General features: G+C 42.4%; 1 protein-coding gene across 8 annotated transcripts in view; it reads left to right on the plus strand.

Moving 5' to 3' along the window:
• shank2b (SH3 and multiple ankyrin repeat domains 2b) overlaps positions 1-17590 on the plus strand; it is a 236034-nt gene that overhangs the window by 155991 nt on the left and 62453 nt on the right. For all 8 annotated transcript variants that reach the window (XM_085907072.1, XM_085907074.1, XM_085907071.1 and 5 more), the window contains 3 exons: positions 975-1056; positions 10142-10224; positions 12164-12288. In XM_085907072.1, the coding sequence (XP_085763198.1) occupies positions 975-1056; positions 10142-10224; positions 12164-12288 (290 nt within the window). The remainder of the gene's footprint in view (positions 1-974; positions 1057-10141; positions 10225-12163; positions 12289-17590) is intronic.

Below are 17590 nucleotides of genomic sequence, written 5' to 3' on the forward strand. Positions count from 1 at the left end.
CGATCACGGGATGACGAAGATGACGAAGGGCCCCATGTACTACTGGCATCATTCGCGGCTTTGTTTGTAAGTGACACGGCCCGGTTACGTCAGGCCCGTTCTCAGCTCCTCGTTTGTGTATATGTCACGTTAGCATACCGTATCGTTTAGCCTGTTGTTGGTTGCCTGGTACATGTCTGTTTTTGGTGTTGGATTTTGACAAATAAATTTGCCCCAAAAGTGCGACTTATACTCCGGTGCGACTTATATATGTTTTTTTTCACTTTATTGTGCATTTTATGGCTGGTGTGATTTATACTCCGGAGCGACTTATAGTCCGAAAATTACGGTATTTGAAAATGCTCTTTGACTGATGTGTATTCTTTCAACACATGAAATGTTAATTTGACTCTTGGGAACTCACGAGAAATGATCATCGCTGGCTGAGAGGTTCCTTTCAGTCAGCAAATTGTTTTGACATCTCCGAGCTCATTCTTTCAGGCTTACACTCAGGAGATAACAAAACTAACACCATGTGGCCACTTGCCAAGCAGCAAAGACACAAAGAGTTTACTAAAGTTGGAAAGACAAATTGACAGGTTTTAATCTCAGGATGGAAACGACCTTTAGCTTTGCAAATTTCATCCTAGTCCTACAGCACTTTGTATGAATTAAATAGTGCAGTTAAGATTCTTTGTCGATTTATGGAAAACTGATGAAGACTGGAGATGTGATGTGTTTTCATTCATTACTGAGACGTGTGTGTGTGTGTGTGTGTGTGTGTGTGTGTGTGTGTGTGTGGGTGTGGGTGTGGGTGTGGGTGTGGGTGGGTGGGTGGGTGTGTGCATGGGTGCGAGCGTGCGTGCGTGCGTGCGTGCGTGCATGTGAGCGTGCGTGCGCGTTTAAAAGTAATGTATTGATGGCTGAAGTACATTATCTTGACGTAACGCCAATAATGTAATATTAACATTGATGTTATTGTTCTGATGTATCAGATTCCCGAGTGGACCGTGCTGACAGACGGAAACTGTTCAGACACTACACTGTGGGATCCTACGACAGCTTTGACACCTCCAGGTAAACCCATACTCTATCCTCATCTTGTGAAATTACCTTTATTTCATGATGACAGTGTAACAATCTTCAACCGTTCCGTGTTTCTAAATGTCTTAAAAATGGTAGAGGCTTTTACAGACGTCAAATTTATTTAAAATTTGATCGATTGAGCTTGCAGTCATCAGGCTAGTACATGTGCAATACAGAATACAAGTTTTTCCAATTTAGTTCAGTAAATAATTTAATGAAAGCATTTCAAGATGGTGTGTGCCGATGTGCTTTTGCTTTGCTGTCTTGTTTGCTGCTATTGGATTTAATTGAATGTGTGTGGGCATATGCATTTGCTTGTGTACAATTACGCTCAAGATTATTCAACCACTACTATAAATAACATTGATTTGCAAACTTTGAGGGGATGGCCATGTATGAATCAGTTCTGCTAAGCTATTCAATTGGTTTATACTAATTATGAGGAAATATAAGGTTGTGTTAAATGACAGTGGTCATTTGTCCAGCACCATCAAACATCATCATCAAGCGTCTTTTTTTTTCATACTTGGAAAGAGACAAGGCTAGACTTTTAGTATTCTCCTGGTTGTGCATTATCCTGGTGGAGGGCTGCATGTGAACTCAGAAGAGAATAATTACATGACCAATTATTTTGAATTTTATCCGTACATTGCCTTGAGAAAAGGGTCTGAAAATGCAGGAGAAATGGGCAAAGAACACGCCCAAAAATATTGAGAGAAAAAATAGTACACAGCTTGTCACTCTTATGAGTAACAAAGTTAGTGTGGTGCTTCCTTTTTTTTCACACACCCATCAAGAAGGGTTTGACAAAAAAACAGTACGTATACCAAAAATCAATACTTGTTTGCGTGACATGTGCATCGCAAGCATGAGTAAACAACCACAAAATGTAATAAGTTGATTAATATCTTCTATTTCCTTTTATGGGCACATCACCCCTGCCAACTTGACCACCCTTTATGTTCGTTCATCGGATTAATGTCGCCCCTGCCAACATTGCCGTCACATAGGTATGCTTATTAGCCTTTAGTAGGACTGGACGATTAATTGAAAATGTAATCATGATTTTAAGTTTGGCTTCCCTCATTAACACCATGACTACAGAATGGCACGGATGCTTACAAGTTCCCAATGTTAAGGAAGAACCCTGAATGCGCCATGTTGCTTGCATAGGAAGCGTGTAGTTGACACTCTGTTGCATGACAGCTCAGTTGGAGTTTATTGTAGAACTAATCACATAACAAAACAATTTAGACGCATTGTGTATTTATAAACAACACAAGCTTCATTTTTAAAGTGCTAATGCTAATATCAACAAAGGATCCCATTCAAGTTTATTTTTTTCCACCATACAGTGTATTTGGAGAGTTAAAATGCAACCACAAGGCTGATGGCTGGTTCAGGTTGTACCCCTCAATCCACCCAAAAGACTGCTGGGACACGCTCCAGCACGCCAATATCCATCCATCCATTATCTGACCCGTTCATGCTCACGAGGGTCACGGGCATGCTTGAGCCTATCACGACAGTTTTTGGGCGGTAGGCAGGGAAGACCTTAAACTCACACCGAAAGACAATTTGGAGTCGTCCATTGGCCTACTAAGCATGTTTTGGGAATTTGGGAGGTAACCGGGGTATCTGGAGGAAACCCACACAGGCTTGGGGAGAACATGCAAACTCCACACAAGAAGGCCGAAGCTGGAATCAAACCCAGAACCTCTGAATTGTGAGGCGGATGTGCTAACCGGTGCACGGCAGTCACGGTCCTTTATTTATTTATTCATTTATTCATTCACTCACTCACTCACTCACTCACTCACTCACTCACTCACTCACTCACTCACTCACTCACTCACTCACTCACTCACTCACTCACTCAAAGTTAAAAGTCCCAATGATTATCGTCACCCACACATCTGGGTGTGGGGAAATTTGTCCTCTGCATTTAACCCATCCCCATGTGATTTTAATCCATCCCCTGGGGGAGAGGGGAGCAGTGAGCAGCAGCGATGCCACGCTCGAGAATGATTTGATGATCTAACCCCCCAATTCCAACCCCTTAAGCAGGGAGGCAATGGGTCCCATTTTTATAGTCTTTGGTATGACCCGCCCGGGGTTTGAGCCCCTTCCAGTTTCAGGGCGGACACATTACCACGAGGCCACTGAGCTTACTTACTAACTTACCGTATTTTCCGGACTATAAGGCGCACATAAAAACCTAAAATTTTCTCAAAAGCTGACAGTGCACCTTATAGTCCGGTCGGTGCGCCTTATGGATCAATTTATGAATTTGTTGATCCATACTGGTTGTACACAGTGCTCTGCCAAAATTTTCAGTACGTTTTAGTACAACTAGTAAATTACAAGGTTGCATCGCTTACCAGCATTACGGCAACCGTGGTCAGGGGGCGTCACTGAATAGCTGTTGTGTCCGTGAGGCTATTTGATGTCAAAATAGGCTGCTCTGTTAATGTTCCGAGTAAATTTACGGATCGATACGGAAGGGAAACATAGGTAAGCGGTACCAAGGTGTTAGCTCGAACTTTAGTCAGTTCTAATCATTTTTTAAGCCCTCGTTTGAGAAACGGAATTGTTTACACTTTGCTGAGGCTCATGGGAGTCTGTGAGCTGAGGCTTATGGGAGTTTGCGGGTGGCTAATGCTATAGTGATAGCTGCTTTACGCACGATGCTATTTCATGTCAAAATACGCTGCTCTGTTAATGTTTCGAGTAAATTTACGGCTCGATGTGGAAAGGAAACATTGGTACCAGGTGTTACATCGAACTTTAGTCAGTTCCGATAATTTTTTAAGCCCTCGTTTGAGAAACGCGATTGTTTACACTTTGCTGAGGCTCATGGGAGTTTCCGGGTGGCTAATGCTATCGTGATAGCTGCTATATGCACGAGCCTATTTCATGTCAAAATCGGCTGCTCTGTTAATGTTTCGAGTAAATTTACGGATCGATATGGAAGGGAAACATAGGTAAGCAGTACCAAGGTGTTAGGTCGAACTTTAGTCAGTTCTGATTATTTTATAGGATAGCTTGAGAGACGCGATTGTTTACAGAGGGCTCATTGGTTATTGGCTAGTGGATGCATATCGCAACCCTAGTCAACCGCAGTTTGTTGCAGTATATGTAACTTCTATTTTATGCACTTTATAATCCGGTGCGCCTTATATATGGACAAAGTTTTAAAATGGGCCGTTCATTGAAGGTGCGCATTATAATCCGGTGTGCCTTTTGGTCCGGAAAATACGGTACTTACTTATTATTTTTGTATGGTCGTTATTTATTTTATTTTCAATATTTTTTATGTATTGGGCATTTTCTGTGTTTTTATATTGAAAAAGTGCAAAACAACGTTGCATTATTAGGCTAGTGTAGAAAAGGATTCTCCCTTCCCCTTATTATTTGGTTAAGCCAAGGTTCTACTGTAAGTACCAATAAAAATGGGAACATCTAGTCTTTTACTACTCTGTGTCAAAGTCAAAGTCCGCTTTATTGTCAATTTCTTCACGTCAAGACACATAAAGAGATCGAAATTACATTTCCCACCATCCCACGGTGACTGAACACAGTACACAACACTTACAATCAAATAGCACAAAGAGTAAAAATGAACAGACAAGAGCAATGAATAAGTAATAAGCAAATAACCCAAATAAATAAACAATAAATAAATAAATAGACAAATAAGAGCAACAAAATGGAGCAAGCGTGCTAATAGCAGACAGCCAGACCATAGCGCAAAAGAACAGGACGTTACGCAGATGAGGGTGGAGGGGGGAGGGAATTCAGGATCCTGACAGCTTGGAGTACGAAGCTGTTTTTGAGTCTGGTGGTGCGGGAGCGCAGGCACCTGTACCTCTTCCCAGAGGGCAGAAGTTCAAACAAAGAGTGAGCGGAGTGACTCACATCACACACCATCGCGGCCGCCTTGCGGGTGAGACGGGAGGCGTAAACGTCTTCAGGGAGGGGAGCCCCGATAATCTTACTAGCAGTGCTCACTGTGCGCTGCAGGGCCTTCATGTTGTACTCAGAGCAGCCACCACCCCACACAGCGATACAACTGGAGAGGATGCTCTCAACGGTGCCACGGTAGAATGTGGTCATGATGGCGGGAGGAGCATTCGCTCGCCTGAGTTTCCGCAGAAAGTACAGGCGGCGCTGAGCTTTCTTCGCCAGCGATGCAGCGTTGGTGGTCCAGGAGAGGTCTTCACTGATGTGCACCCCCAGGAATCTGGTGCTGCTCACTCTCTCCACCACAGCACCGTCGACGGTCAGCGGCAGGTGGTGATTGTGACCCTTCCGGAAGTCAATGATAATCTCCTTGGTCTTGTTGACTGTGTACTAATCGAATCATTTATTTTCCATTGAAAGAGATTTAAATATAATTGTTTGCCAGTGTGTGTCACCTAACTTTGCATGAAGCTTGACCTGAGCTTGCCTGTATTAAGGTTGTGATTGTGCCCAAGTGCAGATAACGTGGCTGAGTTGATGCAACTTAGGTAAAAGGCTCCTGATAAGGGAGGGTCTTAGAAAAACGGACTTAACAGTCTGGGTCCTTAAGGATTTGCGGTGGCAAAAACATCAACTCTAACTCTACTCCCTAATAAACAGGAGAGAGCAGTTATTAGAAGGCCACCCACTTGTACAATATAATTATTCTTATATATTCCCAGTTGATAGCAATAATAACACTTATTAAAAATTATCGACACTTCAATTACATAAATTTTTTCTGTGTAATACTAACTGTATTACCATTACTCAGTAAACAGCTGAATTTGTTTTATCCTCTGAATGAGTTTCATACAAACACTTGAAGTGTAAAATTGCTGTAATTATCTAAATAATTGAAGCCTAAGCCTTTAAAGCCAAAGGCCCCTTGACTGAAGCTGTAAAGCACAAGGAAAACAATTATGAACAGCCATTTGATAAATAAGGTCTTGCTTAATACATTGTCAAATCTATTCGATTTTTAAACCACCTATATTTTTGGGATCACAGGGAAGTAGTGTTATGAGTCGGGCTTTAGGGTGAGGCACCTTGGACTCCTTGGATGTTATTGTTTTCTGCATGATGCATGCTTAAATCACATTTGATCTGGTAAAATGTACAAACTTAAAGAAAAGTAATTTTAGGGGTTATTCCGGGAGAGTCTTGTCTTCCATTGGCCTTGACATCAGACTAGTGTGCTGACAATCGGTCTTTAGTCTGCATAGTGCGAGAGAACGGTGGACAGGCAGGGGAGCCAGATGTTATTTTTCTGCATGATGCATCAGCTATCACTAAAGTGCTGATGAAGCTGTTTACTGAGGGCCTATTAAAAAGTCACATGTTGCAGATGAATACACTATTTGACCATTCTCAGAGGTTAGGAATCCCTGTCCACCATGACTGTTCGTCAAGTTCAGCAAGTTTAGAATGAGTCGTTGCTTAACATTCCCTCTTCAGGGATCATTCATATTGACCCCCACCCCAATATTTTGCACTCCAGAAGCTGGATGTGTCTTGGGGTAAACTGGCACTTCAGCCGCACAGCAGGCTGGCCAGCATGTCCCCATTCAAAGTCCCATTCTTTTAACCTTAGCACCCACCCCACCCACTGCCATCACTTGTTGAAAAATATAATATTGTCGATAAATTGTCAGGCTTGTATTGCACGCTGCAATGCACTGACCTATCGAAGCTGTCAGATTTGGATAGATGGAGTATCCATGTGTATGTGTGTGTGTGTGTGTGTGTGTGTGTGTGTGTGTGTGTGTGTGTGTGTGTGTGTGTGTGTGTGTGTGTGTGTGTGTGTGTGTGTGTGCGTGTGTGTGTGTGCGTGTGCGTGCGTGCGCTTGCCTGCGTGCGTGCCTGTGTGCGTGCGTGCGTGTGTGTGTAAAGGGAATGCTGTAAGATAACCTTCAGTGTTGTCAACAGTGTGGGTCTCCTTCCTCTCCAGACAGATTGCGTTGCCTAGGAAACAGTTGCTAGGATTGCATCTTACTCTCTCTCCTCTCTCTCCCTCTCTCTCTCCCTCTCTCTCTCTCTCTCTCTCTCTCTCTCTCTCTCTCTCTCTCTCTCTCCTCTCACTGTGGCTGTCACTCTGTCTCTCTCTCTCTCTCTCTCTCTCTCTCTCTCTCTCTCTCTCTCTCTCTCTCTCTCTCTCTCTCTCTCTCTCTCTCTCTCTCTCTCTCTCTCTCTCTCTCTCTCTCTCTCTCTAGAGCTCTGTTCTACATTTTACCCGATTTCTCTGGCCTGGTCCATATGAATGTTCAGTGTAATCCTTGCCCCCATATGAGATGAATCTTAACAGTGCCCCAACAGTGCACACGTGGCCTATCACACGCTTTCACAACTTGGCCGCTTTCCTTCACGACACCATATTATTTTCCATGATGAGACAATGAGACAAACTAAATGTTTTCCAAAGAAGATGATAACTGAAGGATGTATTCAAAATAAGTAGTATGACTATTCCAATAGGACTTGAAGAAATATACAAGTCGAACCTTGGTCCAGGAAAACTGAGCAAATTTTGCCAGCCCATCGTTCATCCTTCATCTATCACCTGGGCACCTTTCCATCATTGTCAGTTCGCCCTTATAAAACTGTGCTTCCATCAACGCTTCCGTCCGTCCATCAATCATCACCCCCCCCAAAAAAAAAGCTTGTTGCCACTGTCATCAATAATAATGAATTACAGCGACTTTATTGTTAAATGGCATAGTGGCGCACTGGTTAGAATGTCGCCTCACCGCTTAGGGGAGCAGAATTCAATCCAAGCTCTTTCCTGTGTGCATGTTCTCCCTGTGGCTGCGTGGGTTCTTTCCGCATATTGTGGTTTCCTTCCGCATTCCAAAAACATGCATGGTAGACTGATCGACTGCTTCAAATTGCAAGGTGTGATTGTTTCTGTGCCCTTCAATTGGTGACCAATTCAGGGTGTCCCCCACCTACTGCCCGATGTCAGCTTGAATAGGCTCCAGCGTGACCGCGACCCTCGGGAGGAGCAGAGGCTAAGATAATGGATAGATGGACTTTGCTCGAACAGGAACATTGTTATAAAATGATTTCATTTGTGTGTGTCTGTAAGACAAAGCAGCCAAAAAGATTACCTGATCGATCCATGCTGACGTGAACATAAACATCGTGAAAATTCCGTGCTGCTTTCCACACAAGTCAGCATTGCACATCGTTTGCGCAGCACACCAACAAGTGTACCAAATGACCACAAAGAATGTAAGCTCAGTGGTGCTGCAAGTCATTCACACCAAGAAGGTTGCAATATACACAAGCAGCTGTGTGCTTCTCGATGCTCCCGAAGCAAGCAGGATTTGAGGGATAACAAGAAAGCAGGTCATTGTTGCTTAGGAAATGAAGGTAGTGATTCTTTTTCCTTATTTAAATGAGTCATTTAAATGAGCTGGATACTCGCACAACCAAGGGAACATCCGTGATCAAACTTGCGCAAGGCACACCACACCACAGTGTATTTCATGTCCTGAGTCAACAGAAGCAAGACAGGCTGGGCGTGTTTCTCTCAGTCAACAGTGAAATGGGCGTCCGTTAGTGAGAGGTCTGTCGACACTTGACCTGGTTAGTGACAATTACACGAATGGATGAAAACCTATTACTGTCCATCCTCAGTCCATCCTTTTTTTAACTTTCTGGTCCCTAGGCCTTAGACTGCAAAATGGACGTCCGTCGGTGAAAGACAGACAGACGGACTGTCACTGGGATAGAATGGCCATCTCATATTATCATTTTACTAAGAAGTAGTGAAACTCGAAAATGTGATGCATGCTGTGAAGTTTGGTGTACCAGCTGAACTTTTGTGGCGAACAAAGAAGCGATAAGAGCACCTACTGTGGCTAAAGTAGTGAGTTTTGACAAAGCAAAGACGTCACATTGAAGAAGAGTTTCAAAATTACTGTTGGTGTGGATAAGCGGAGAAAAAGCTTACTGGTACAATTATTATATTCAAAAAGGTGAGATGGACAGTCATTTGCTAACAAAAATGCCATGTTATTTATTCCTAATCAAGTGTGGTTTTGCTTATTTCTGTATTGTACTGTTTATTTCTGACTACACTGCCGCCGTAGCTGGAAAGGATTAATTCTATTTCCATTCATTTTAATGGGAAACATTCGGTTAGCGAATGTCTTGGTCTGGAAATTGAGTCTTTATTAAAACAAATAATAATTCTGATCGGAGGTTCCACTGAAGTGCAAACTAAGCAGCCTTAATTTCTTCAATTTGGGGGAACAAACCGCTTCAATTGTTTTCTTCTCCATTTATTGTTTTACGTGGTTGAATTTTTGACCATGACAAATGACAGCTGTGTTTGACAATAACTTGTTCATGAATCTGCAAAGACATAACAAATGATAGTGAATTGAAGTGGCAGACATAACGCGTCAGGATTTACTGGAATCAATTATCTGATTATTTGGTGAGTTAAACGCAGACAAGTCGTAAATGAGGGTCACACATGCTCTCACGCGCACACTCACGCGCACACTCACACGCACACACCGTGACAGCTCGTCTCCGTATGTGCAGTGGCGCACACATAACCACCACCTTCATCTTCATCGAGTCTTCAAACCGGCTAGATTAAGCCCTCCCGAATCCCGTCTCATGTTCTTGAGGAATGAGGAGCTTCCACCCAGCCTAATGGCTCATTTGGAGCGCGCAGACCGAGATCGCTGGCAGAAGTCTCTGCAGTCGCAGAGGAAGCAGCAGCCGCGGCAGCAGGGGTAACCGCGGCGTCAAGCCCGCTTCTCCGCGCAGGAGGCTCCCGGGGAGCACCGGCGGAAGAGGGAGGGAGGCGAAGAAGGGGATTACGTCGTTCTTCTTCTTTTTTTGGGGGGGGGTCGTCTCTTTCCCGGAGATGCTGTCGCCGGGCCACTGCCAAACCGTGTGATATACATAGAGCCCGGTGGGGTGGGGTCGAGGTTACCCTGCCCTGGCCGGACTCGCTCTCCTTCAACATGAACCTCCACTCGGCCAGGGCGTCCGTGGCCATGATGAGAATGATGGGCTGTGCTAACGGCCGCTCTGCTCGGAATCTTCTCCACAGTGACTGCGTGGTGGACGAGAAGACCGTGGTACTCCAGAAGAAGGAAAATGAAGGATTTGGATTCGTCCTACGAGGAGCCAAAGGTAATCCGCACACTCCTCTGAAATGATTTCAATAATTATTTTCAGAATTCCCCTCATATCAGCAACTCTTGAAAACACATTCTCCCATGACAAAGATGACAAAGCCTGCTTTTGACATGCGTAATCTTTTGTAGTGTTTGATTTACCAAGTTTAAAAGAGTGTTTGGCATGTTAGTTCATTGGTTTAGGGTTTGAAAGGAACTTTATTTATGATCCAGTTTGCACGCGCGTTTGCATGTTTGCGCGTGCGTGTGTGCGTGTGTGTGTGTGTGTGTGTGTGTGTGTGTGTGTGTGTGTGCGTGCGTGCGTGCGTGCGTGCGTGCGTGTGTGTGTGTGTGTGTGTGTGTGTGTGTGTGTGTGTGTGTGTGTGTGTGTGTGTGTGTGTGTGTGTGTGTGTGGTGGTGGCGGTGGCGGTGGTGGTGGGTGGTGGGGATTTGGGTAATTTCATCACCTTTCAGGGCAGTCGTCATATTCCACAAATCCATCTGTCCTGTTTTTTGTTATATGCACCTTGCATAAACCATCATCATCTTTCCTGAACACGGCATGACTTGTCCGATATGTTGAGTGGCCTCACCAGGCTGTTTGATATTTCACCAAACTTTGAAATTGGCTCTAAAAATAGACAGTTTGGACTGCTGCATTGGTTTCTATGATAATTCTCACCATGTCATAATCCACGTTGTGTTTCACTACTGTGTGGAGCGATTGCTTGGTCTATGCTGCAGCTATGTCAAAAGATACATTTAGGATTTCATGCTCCCTTTTTTGAGAAGCAAAAGAAAAGGGGGGGTAGAGATGGATAGAGAGGAGAGATTTGGCTTGAAAAACAGGAGGAATGTTCTAGTCATTCTGACACACACTGCCATCACCCTGGGGAACTGACCCAGCCAAGCTTAGCCTGCAAGGGGGTGAACACACATACGCAAACACACAGACATACACTCATGCTCGAGCTGTCACATAGGCTTACATCCTCTTTTGCTCCCTGATAGTCTGCAGTTCTTTGCTCCCTGCCCATCTCTCGTCCCTTTTTACTGCTTTGTCCGGATCTCACTGTCACCCTCAATGCTTGACACCTAAACATACAATCACGCAACTCTCGCACATGCTTGTGGGCCATCTGTCTTCAGTAGGATGACTTATAGGAAGTGTCCCATGTCACCATTCCACCCACAATATTTTGCAATCTCCCTGGAGCAAGCAACAGATGCAACCATGTTGGGGAATAGGAAGTAACACAAACCCAATTAATGACAAGTCAAAGGGAATCGCTGATAAATCCTTTTGTTGTGACTAGTGTACAATTAATGTGGAGATTTTTCTGAATCATAATAATTGTAATTTCAGTTGACTGTTTTTTATTTTATTTTTTACAATACACCAGTGCAAAGACTGTCCAATAACTTGAATGTGTAGTATATTGATTCACCACAGATTTCATGGTAACTATCATATAAGGCTGTCCTTTATTTGCTAATATTTCTCCAGTTCAGTTCAGATTATTGTCAACACATAAAAGTACAATCCAACTCACTTTGCCCGAGCACCAAAATGGGGCTGTTCAGTTGAATGGAATTCAAAGTGACGGATTTAGATCTTTTGGTTAAAAAATTCAAAAAGCATATTAAATGTATGTATGTATTATGGTTTCTTAATGCTTCTCTGTCATGTTTACAATCTAATTAGCTCTAAGCCCCAGTTATATTAAGTATCCTGACTTTTAAAAAGATAATCATATTAACCACTTTTGATTGACACGGTCAGAGAGGTGTTAATTTTACGGTATGTTTATTATTGTGGTTGTAGTTTGTAGTGGTGTAGAAAAGTACAGCAACATACTGTTGTCCCATTTAACATCTTCAGCTAAATAACCAAATCATCAGATTGCCGAAGTGGTGATATTGTCATTTACCTTTTTGTTCCTGTTCCCGCAAAGCGGACACACCCATTGAGGAGTTTACGCCCACCCCAGCCTTCCCTGCTCTGCAGTATCTGGAGTCAGTGGATGAGGGGGGCGTGGCATGGCAGGCAGGGCTCCGGACGGGGGACTTCCTCATCGAGGTAAGAGCTGCTGAATCTCTTTTTCCGTGTTTGCGGGGCAATTGGTTAGTAAACGTTGATCTATACAGTAAGATGGGATAGGTGGTGATGTGCTTACGTTCAACAAAATAATGAAAATATCTTGGTCCAGAATATTAATGCATTTGGCATTTCTGCGGTACTTATTGCCACATCACGATTTTGAGGCCAATGATCTTGGGACAACAAGATTTTGAGGCCAGTGATCAATTGTTTGGGGACAATGGTGTCAAAGTAACAAATATTGAGGAAAAGACCATTGGTGGCCTTTTTTTTTTGCAGTTCTACTGTTTGCATCGTCAACTGATAAAAATCCTTAAAGCACAGTTGCAGTATTTGTTAGTCTTGAACCTTGTTGGCTTTGTTTTCATTGATGTTGGTGTGCATGTGCTTGCTGAATTTGGATGTCTGTGCATGTGCTTGCTGAATTTGAAAATCAACGTCTAACCTAGTGTATACACCCCACAAAAGATCATTTTAACATGATAAAATACAATAATGCAATAGTCTCCATGGTTTTTCACCAAGTTTTTTTTTGTTGTTTTTTTTTTTTTTTTTTACTGTTGCTTAGAATAAAGAGGAACGGCAAGTAAAATCAGATTGGAAATGTCAAAGTCTGCTGTTGAATTAAATTGCTGGTTGGAGACAACAAAACAAGAGTTGCCTGTAAAAAACCTGCACAAATATGTGATGATGATTTTGGTCCTTCATTAGCCTAGTCTTCATTCACCACTGTCCTTACAAAAAGAAAAACTTAACATGGAAGTTGATTGTTTTTCTGGCCTTGTTTAGAAACCCAGGATAAAACATCTTTTGGTTAATGTTTATAAAACGTTTTTATTTTAGCACCGTCAATATTATTGTATCGTTCATGGGGGAGGGTTACTTGCTCTTCAACTGCTGCAGAGATTCAGTTTACATTTTGTGTTTGATGAAATAACAAATTCTATTCAGCCCAACAGCTTCAACATCATTCAAGATAATTAAAGATATCCTTTTGCTGACTGCATTTGTGAAAATGCCAACAGCCTGTGTCATTCCAATTGTGGAATTTTGGGTGTGGTGCCTTACACCACACCTGCTTACACCTCACAATTTTCACATTTCTATAGATTGAAATTAAAACATTGGCCAGTGGCGGTTGTCACGCTCGTGTTATAGTTCTGACATTTGAATGTAGAATCTCTTGAGTGAAGCTCTCACATTCATCTGTTGTTTGAGGGTAATTTCTCCAGATCCTCAGGCTTCCTTCTATGTTCCAAAAGTTAGTTTAATTGATAATTCAGTCCATAGGTGTAAATCTCAGTTTGAATGGTCGTTTGTTTATATGTGCCTTATGATTGGCTGGCGAACTGCTTGGTGTGTACCCCACCTTTTGCCCAAAGTCAGCTGGGACATAGGCTTCAGCTCATCGGTAATCCTAATGAGTGAAGATGGTATTCAAAATGATTGTGTCACGACTCGTCCCCAGTTATTTTATGTGTAGGTTGTCATGGTTTCTGTCTGCGTCTGTGCACTCGCCCCTCCCTTACTGTATCTACTCACAATCTATTTACTAATCACAGTCACCTGCCTCTCGTTACCTGTTGCGTATTTAAGTTCTGTCTACGTGTCACTCCTTTGTCAGATTATTTCATGTCTTCTTGTCTCGTCTTTTGTCCCACATCTTTGTCTGTCAGTTCTGTTTTTCTTTGTCTGTCAGTTCTGTTTTTGTTCGCCAGCCCTGTCGGTGAGTCCTGTTGATATTTGTGAGGCCGTTATGTTAGTTTGGCTGTTGTTTGTTCCTCTCATCCTCCCTTCCAACTACCTTTTTCCCTCAATAAACCCTGGTCCAAGCTGCATTTGGTCGCCCTGCGCCATTCCCATCCGTGACAGATTGGTTTTCTAGATATTCTGTTGCTAATGGGAGATGACCACCTTTTGACCACATATTGACACATCATACATAAGAATAAACCAGTTGCTGCCTTAAAATTGTAAATTTTAATGCAACTAGTTCCCCTTTTGAACATCTTACAAATATGTCTCATACAATTTGATAAATGCAGATCACCAAACTCGCTCTCACCTGTTTCTTCAACCAGTTCTCTAAACTTGCATTTGCAGGCACTGTAGTTGTAGTGCTGCCCGAACCACTTCTGCTATAGCTCACATTGCGACAACTGTAACTAAGATGAACACACAATGAGTGACATTACAACTAATAAGTGGTGCGGCTATAACAAGTGACTTAAGGCCTATTCATACTTGCCGGCAAAGTCGCAGGTAGCCCAGACACGTTTTGAAAATGTGTTGCAGTTTCACTCAAACCCAGAGAATGTCACTCTGGCTGGTATTGGCTAGGACAACACAGGGTTGCGAGTTGTGGTCGGAGTTTTTACTTTACTTTTTGAACAAGTACAAATTGGCAATAATAAGAGACCGAGCCTGCTAGATGATACATTTAATTGAATTGTAGAAGGCGTTGGCATAGACCTGTAGGTAGTATGTGCACATGTAGGCTTCATTACACTTGCACATACCAGCGTGTCTTTGAGTTTTGCTTTTCATTAGAACTTTTGGGGTTATTGTATTTTGATCTTACCCTAGGACATTTGCTAATTTTTTAAATAAATTATGTTCAGTCAACCCCACACTTCTGCCTTGCTAGGCCTTCTTACTTGCATTAGGTGAAATATTTTGCACTTTATAAATCATGCAAATAAGATGTATCATTAATATATCTGCCCAAGAAGGACAAAGAGAAGATTGATATTTTTTAACCACCATGTGTCTTTGTCTTGGTTTCTCAAATTTCCCGAAAGAATTCTTACTACATTATTACATAATTTTGCTTCATAACTATGTCCTTTGCTAATGCTCACATAAAGCTGCAATCAAGAATTGCCCTCCGTCTCACACACGGACACAAACACAAAACACACACAAAATGAGGTCAAGGGATGAGTCTGGGTGTATCCCACTACTCAGACAGAGTTAGCTGGGATCTGCTTGAGCACATGGCAGCCCCAATAATTATAGATTGATGGATGGAAAAATCCCTAGAAGCTGAAGTTGAATGAGATACTCTATTCAGTACAACAACCGAATCTGTTTTCCAAATTAACGAAAACATTGTGTCATCAGCGGCCACACTTTGGAATAGTGGTTAGGACATGTGCTTCAAAGCTAAGAGAGTTTGAATCTTGCCTGAGCCCCTCCTGTATGGAGTTTGTATGTTCTTTTCGTGCTTGGCAGGGTAAATAAGCACGGTGACGTTATCCAACAGTGTAAATGTCAATGCATGTTCCTTACTTATACTGAGACCACTTTCAAGTTTGTAAACGATGTGGTGTCATTTTGGGGGCGCGGCTTAACTGGAGCAAAAATGCCCTTGCTTAAAAACATATATATATTTCAACCATATTTCAACAGACACAGATCCCACTACTTCCTATGGCTTGTCAGGGCAGGAATTGCTTTCTGAAGGTTAAAAGGAGGGCAGCTCGGTGGGACACTGCTTAGCACGTCTGCCTCACAGTTAGGAGGGCGCGAGTTCGATTCCACCTCTGTGTGAATAAAAGTACCATGATCGTTGTCAATCACTGCAGTTAATTTGTTCATGCTAATTATAGCATATGAGCTGTAACACCAACAATTCATGGTTCACTTGCTAGAGGCTGAGCAGCTGTGAGCATTGTAAACATTATAAAGCCCTTCAATACAGTTTTGAACATGACCATACAATGCGACATCTGCATTAGTGACTTAAAGACAGAAGGAGACATGTTTAAAGATGTGTAAAGAGGCCAATGGGAAAAATATGACAAGAAAGGATTTGGGTGTGGAAATTGTAAAGCGCAAGAGCTCCACACACACAAACAATGATGCTCCATTTAGCAGAATCAGTCCATTCCGGCCCTCCCTGTGTGGAGTTTGCATGTTCTCCCCGTGCCCGCGTGGGTTTTCTCCGGGCACTCCGGTTTCCTCGTCTAGCAAATACAAATACATGATTTGTATTTGGTGCAGTGATTGACAACGATCATGGTACTTTTATTTTTCCAGTGAGAATGGTTTTGATTCTGTATTTGGTCTGCACACATTTGAATGTATTTGTGTACGAGACCTACATTAAGCTACGACTGAAAAACCATCGTCATAGTACAACCCCATTCTAAAGAACATTGTTTCACTGGGATACATTTAAAGCTAAAAATAATTTTGAGAAACATGATCCATTTTCAAGCCCGACATTAACAGTGGCTCGATTGGTACAGCACAATTGTGGCACTGAATTGCGCCAACGCAAAACTTACACCGGCCCAATCGGGTCAGTACAAATGCCATTATTAAATACCATGATATCAACGCATATTTGCTCTTTTGTTTTTAATATGTTGCATTTTAGCCACTTAAATTGTTCAAGCCATTCTACCCAATTACTATGCGCATATCAAGTTCCCTCAAGGAATAGCTCCATCAACATGTAAAGCCCAAAAGAAATAGCTGTGTGGCTGTACTTTGTACTCAGTAAATTAACTAAATTACCGTATTTTTCACACCATAGGGCGCACTTAACTGCCTTTAATTTGATCAAAAAACAAAGGTGCGACTTTTAATAAGGTGCACCTTTTGTGTGGACCAAATTCCAAAATCTATAAAGTTGTTTTTTGTGACTTCCGTAATATACAGGCGAAATATGAAGATCCGATTAACCAATCAGAGGTACATTATGTTTTACGTAGGTCAGGGCAAAAAAACAATCAGAGGACTAGACGTAACACAGAGGAGTACGTACCTCCGCCGCCATTGGTAAATAAATACTATCGTTTGTGGAAAATATGTACCTCTGCAGCCAGTGATAAATAAATTCGATTGTTTTTGCAAATCTGTAAAGTTGTTTTGTGTGGCTTTCACCGGGGTACCTACTTTGGCTCAACACTGGCCATACTCTGTCATGAGCTCGACAATATGCACGCATTCGCCATGCTCCTATATGATTTTAAGTTTCATATCTATAGTCTTAGGAGACATACTCAACTACACTGCTTAGCGCCGAGATGAACAGAGAATGAGAGAGCAGAAGATGTGGGTGGATGGTGAATCAGTTCGGAAGTCGAAATTTGGTTTGTAAGTAGATACAAAAAAAACACGAGGCTCCGGTTCGTATCCCGAAAAGTTCATAAGTATAGGCGTTCGTAAGTAGAGGTACCACTGTAATAGTAATAATTTACACGCGAATAATAGTGATAGATAAAGTCTAATGGATAATTGATCAAACAAAATAGATAGACGAATAACCAAT

This window comes from Syngnathus leptorhynchus, chromosome 3 (assembly GCF_054491065.1).
Source record: "Syngnathus leptorhynchus isolate UIUO chromosome 3, UIUO_Slep, whole genome shotgun sequence".
NCBI classification, from domain to species: domain Eukaryota; kingdom Metazoa; phylum Chordata; class Actinopteri; order Syngnathiformes; family Syngnathidae; genus Syngnathus; species Syngnathus leptorhynchus.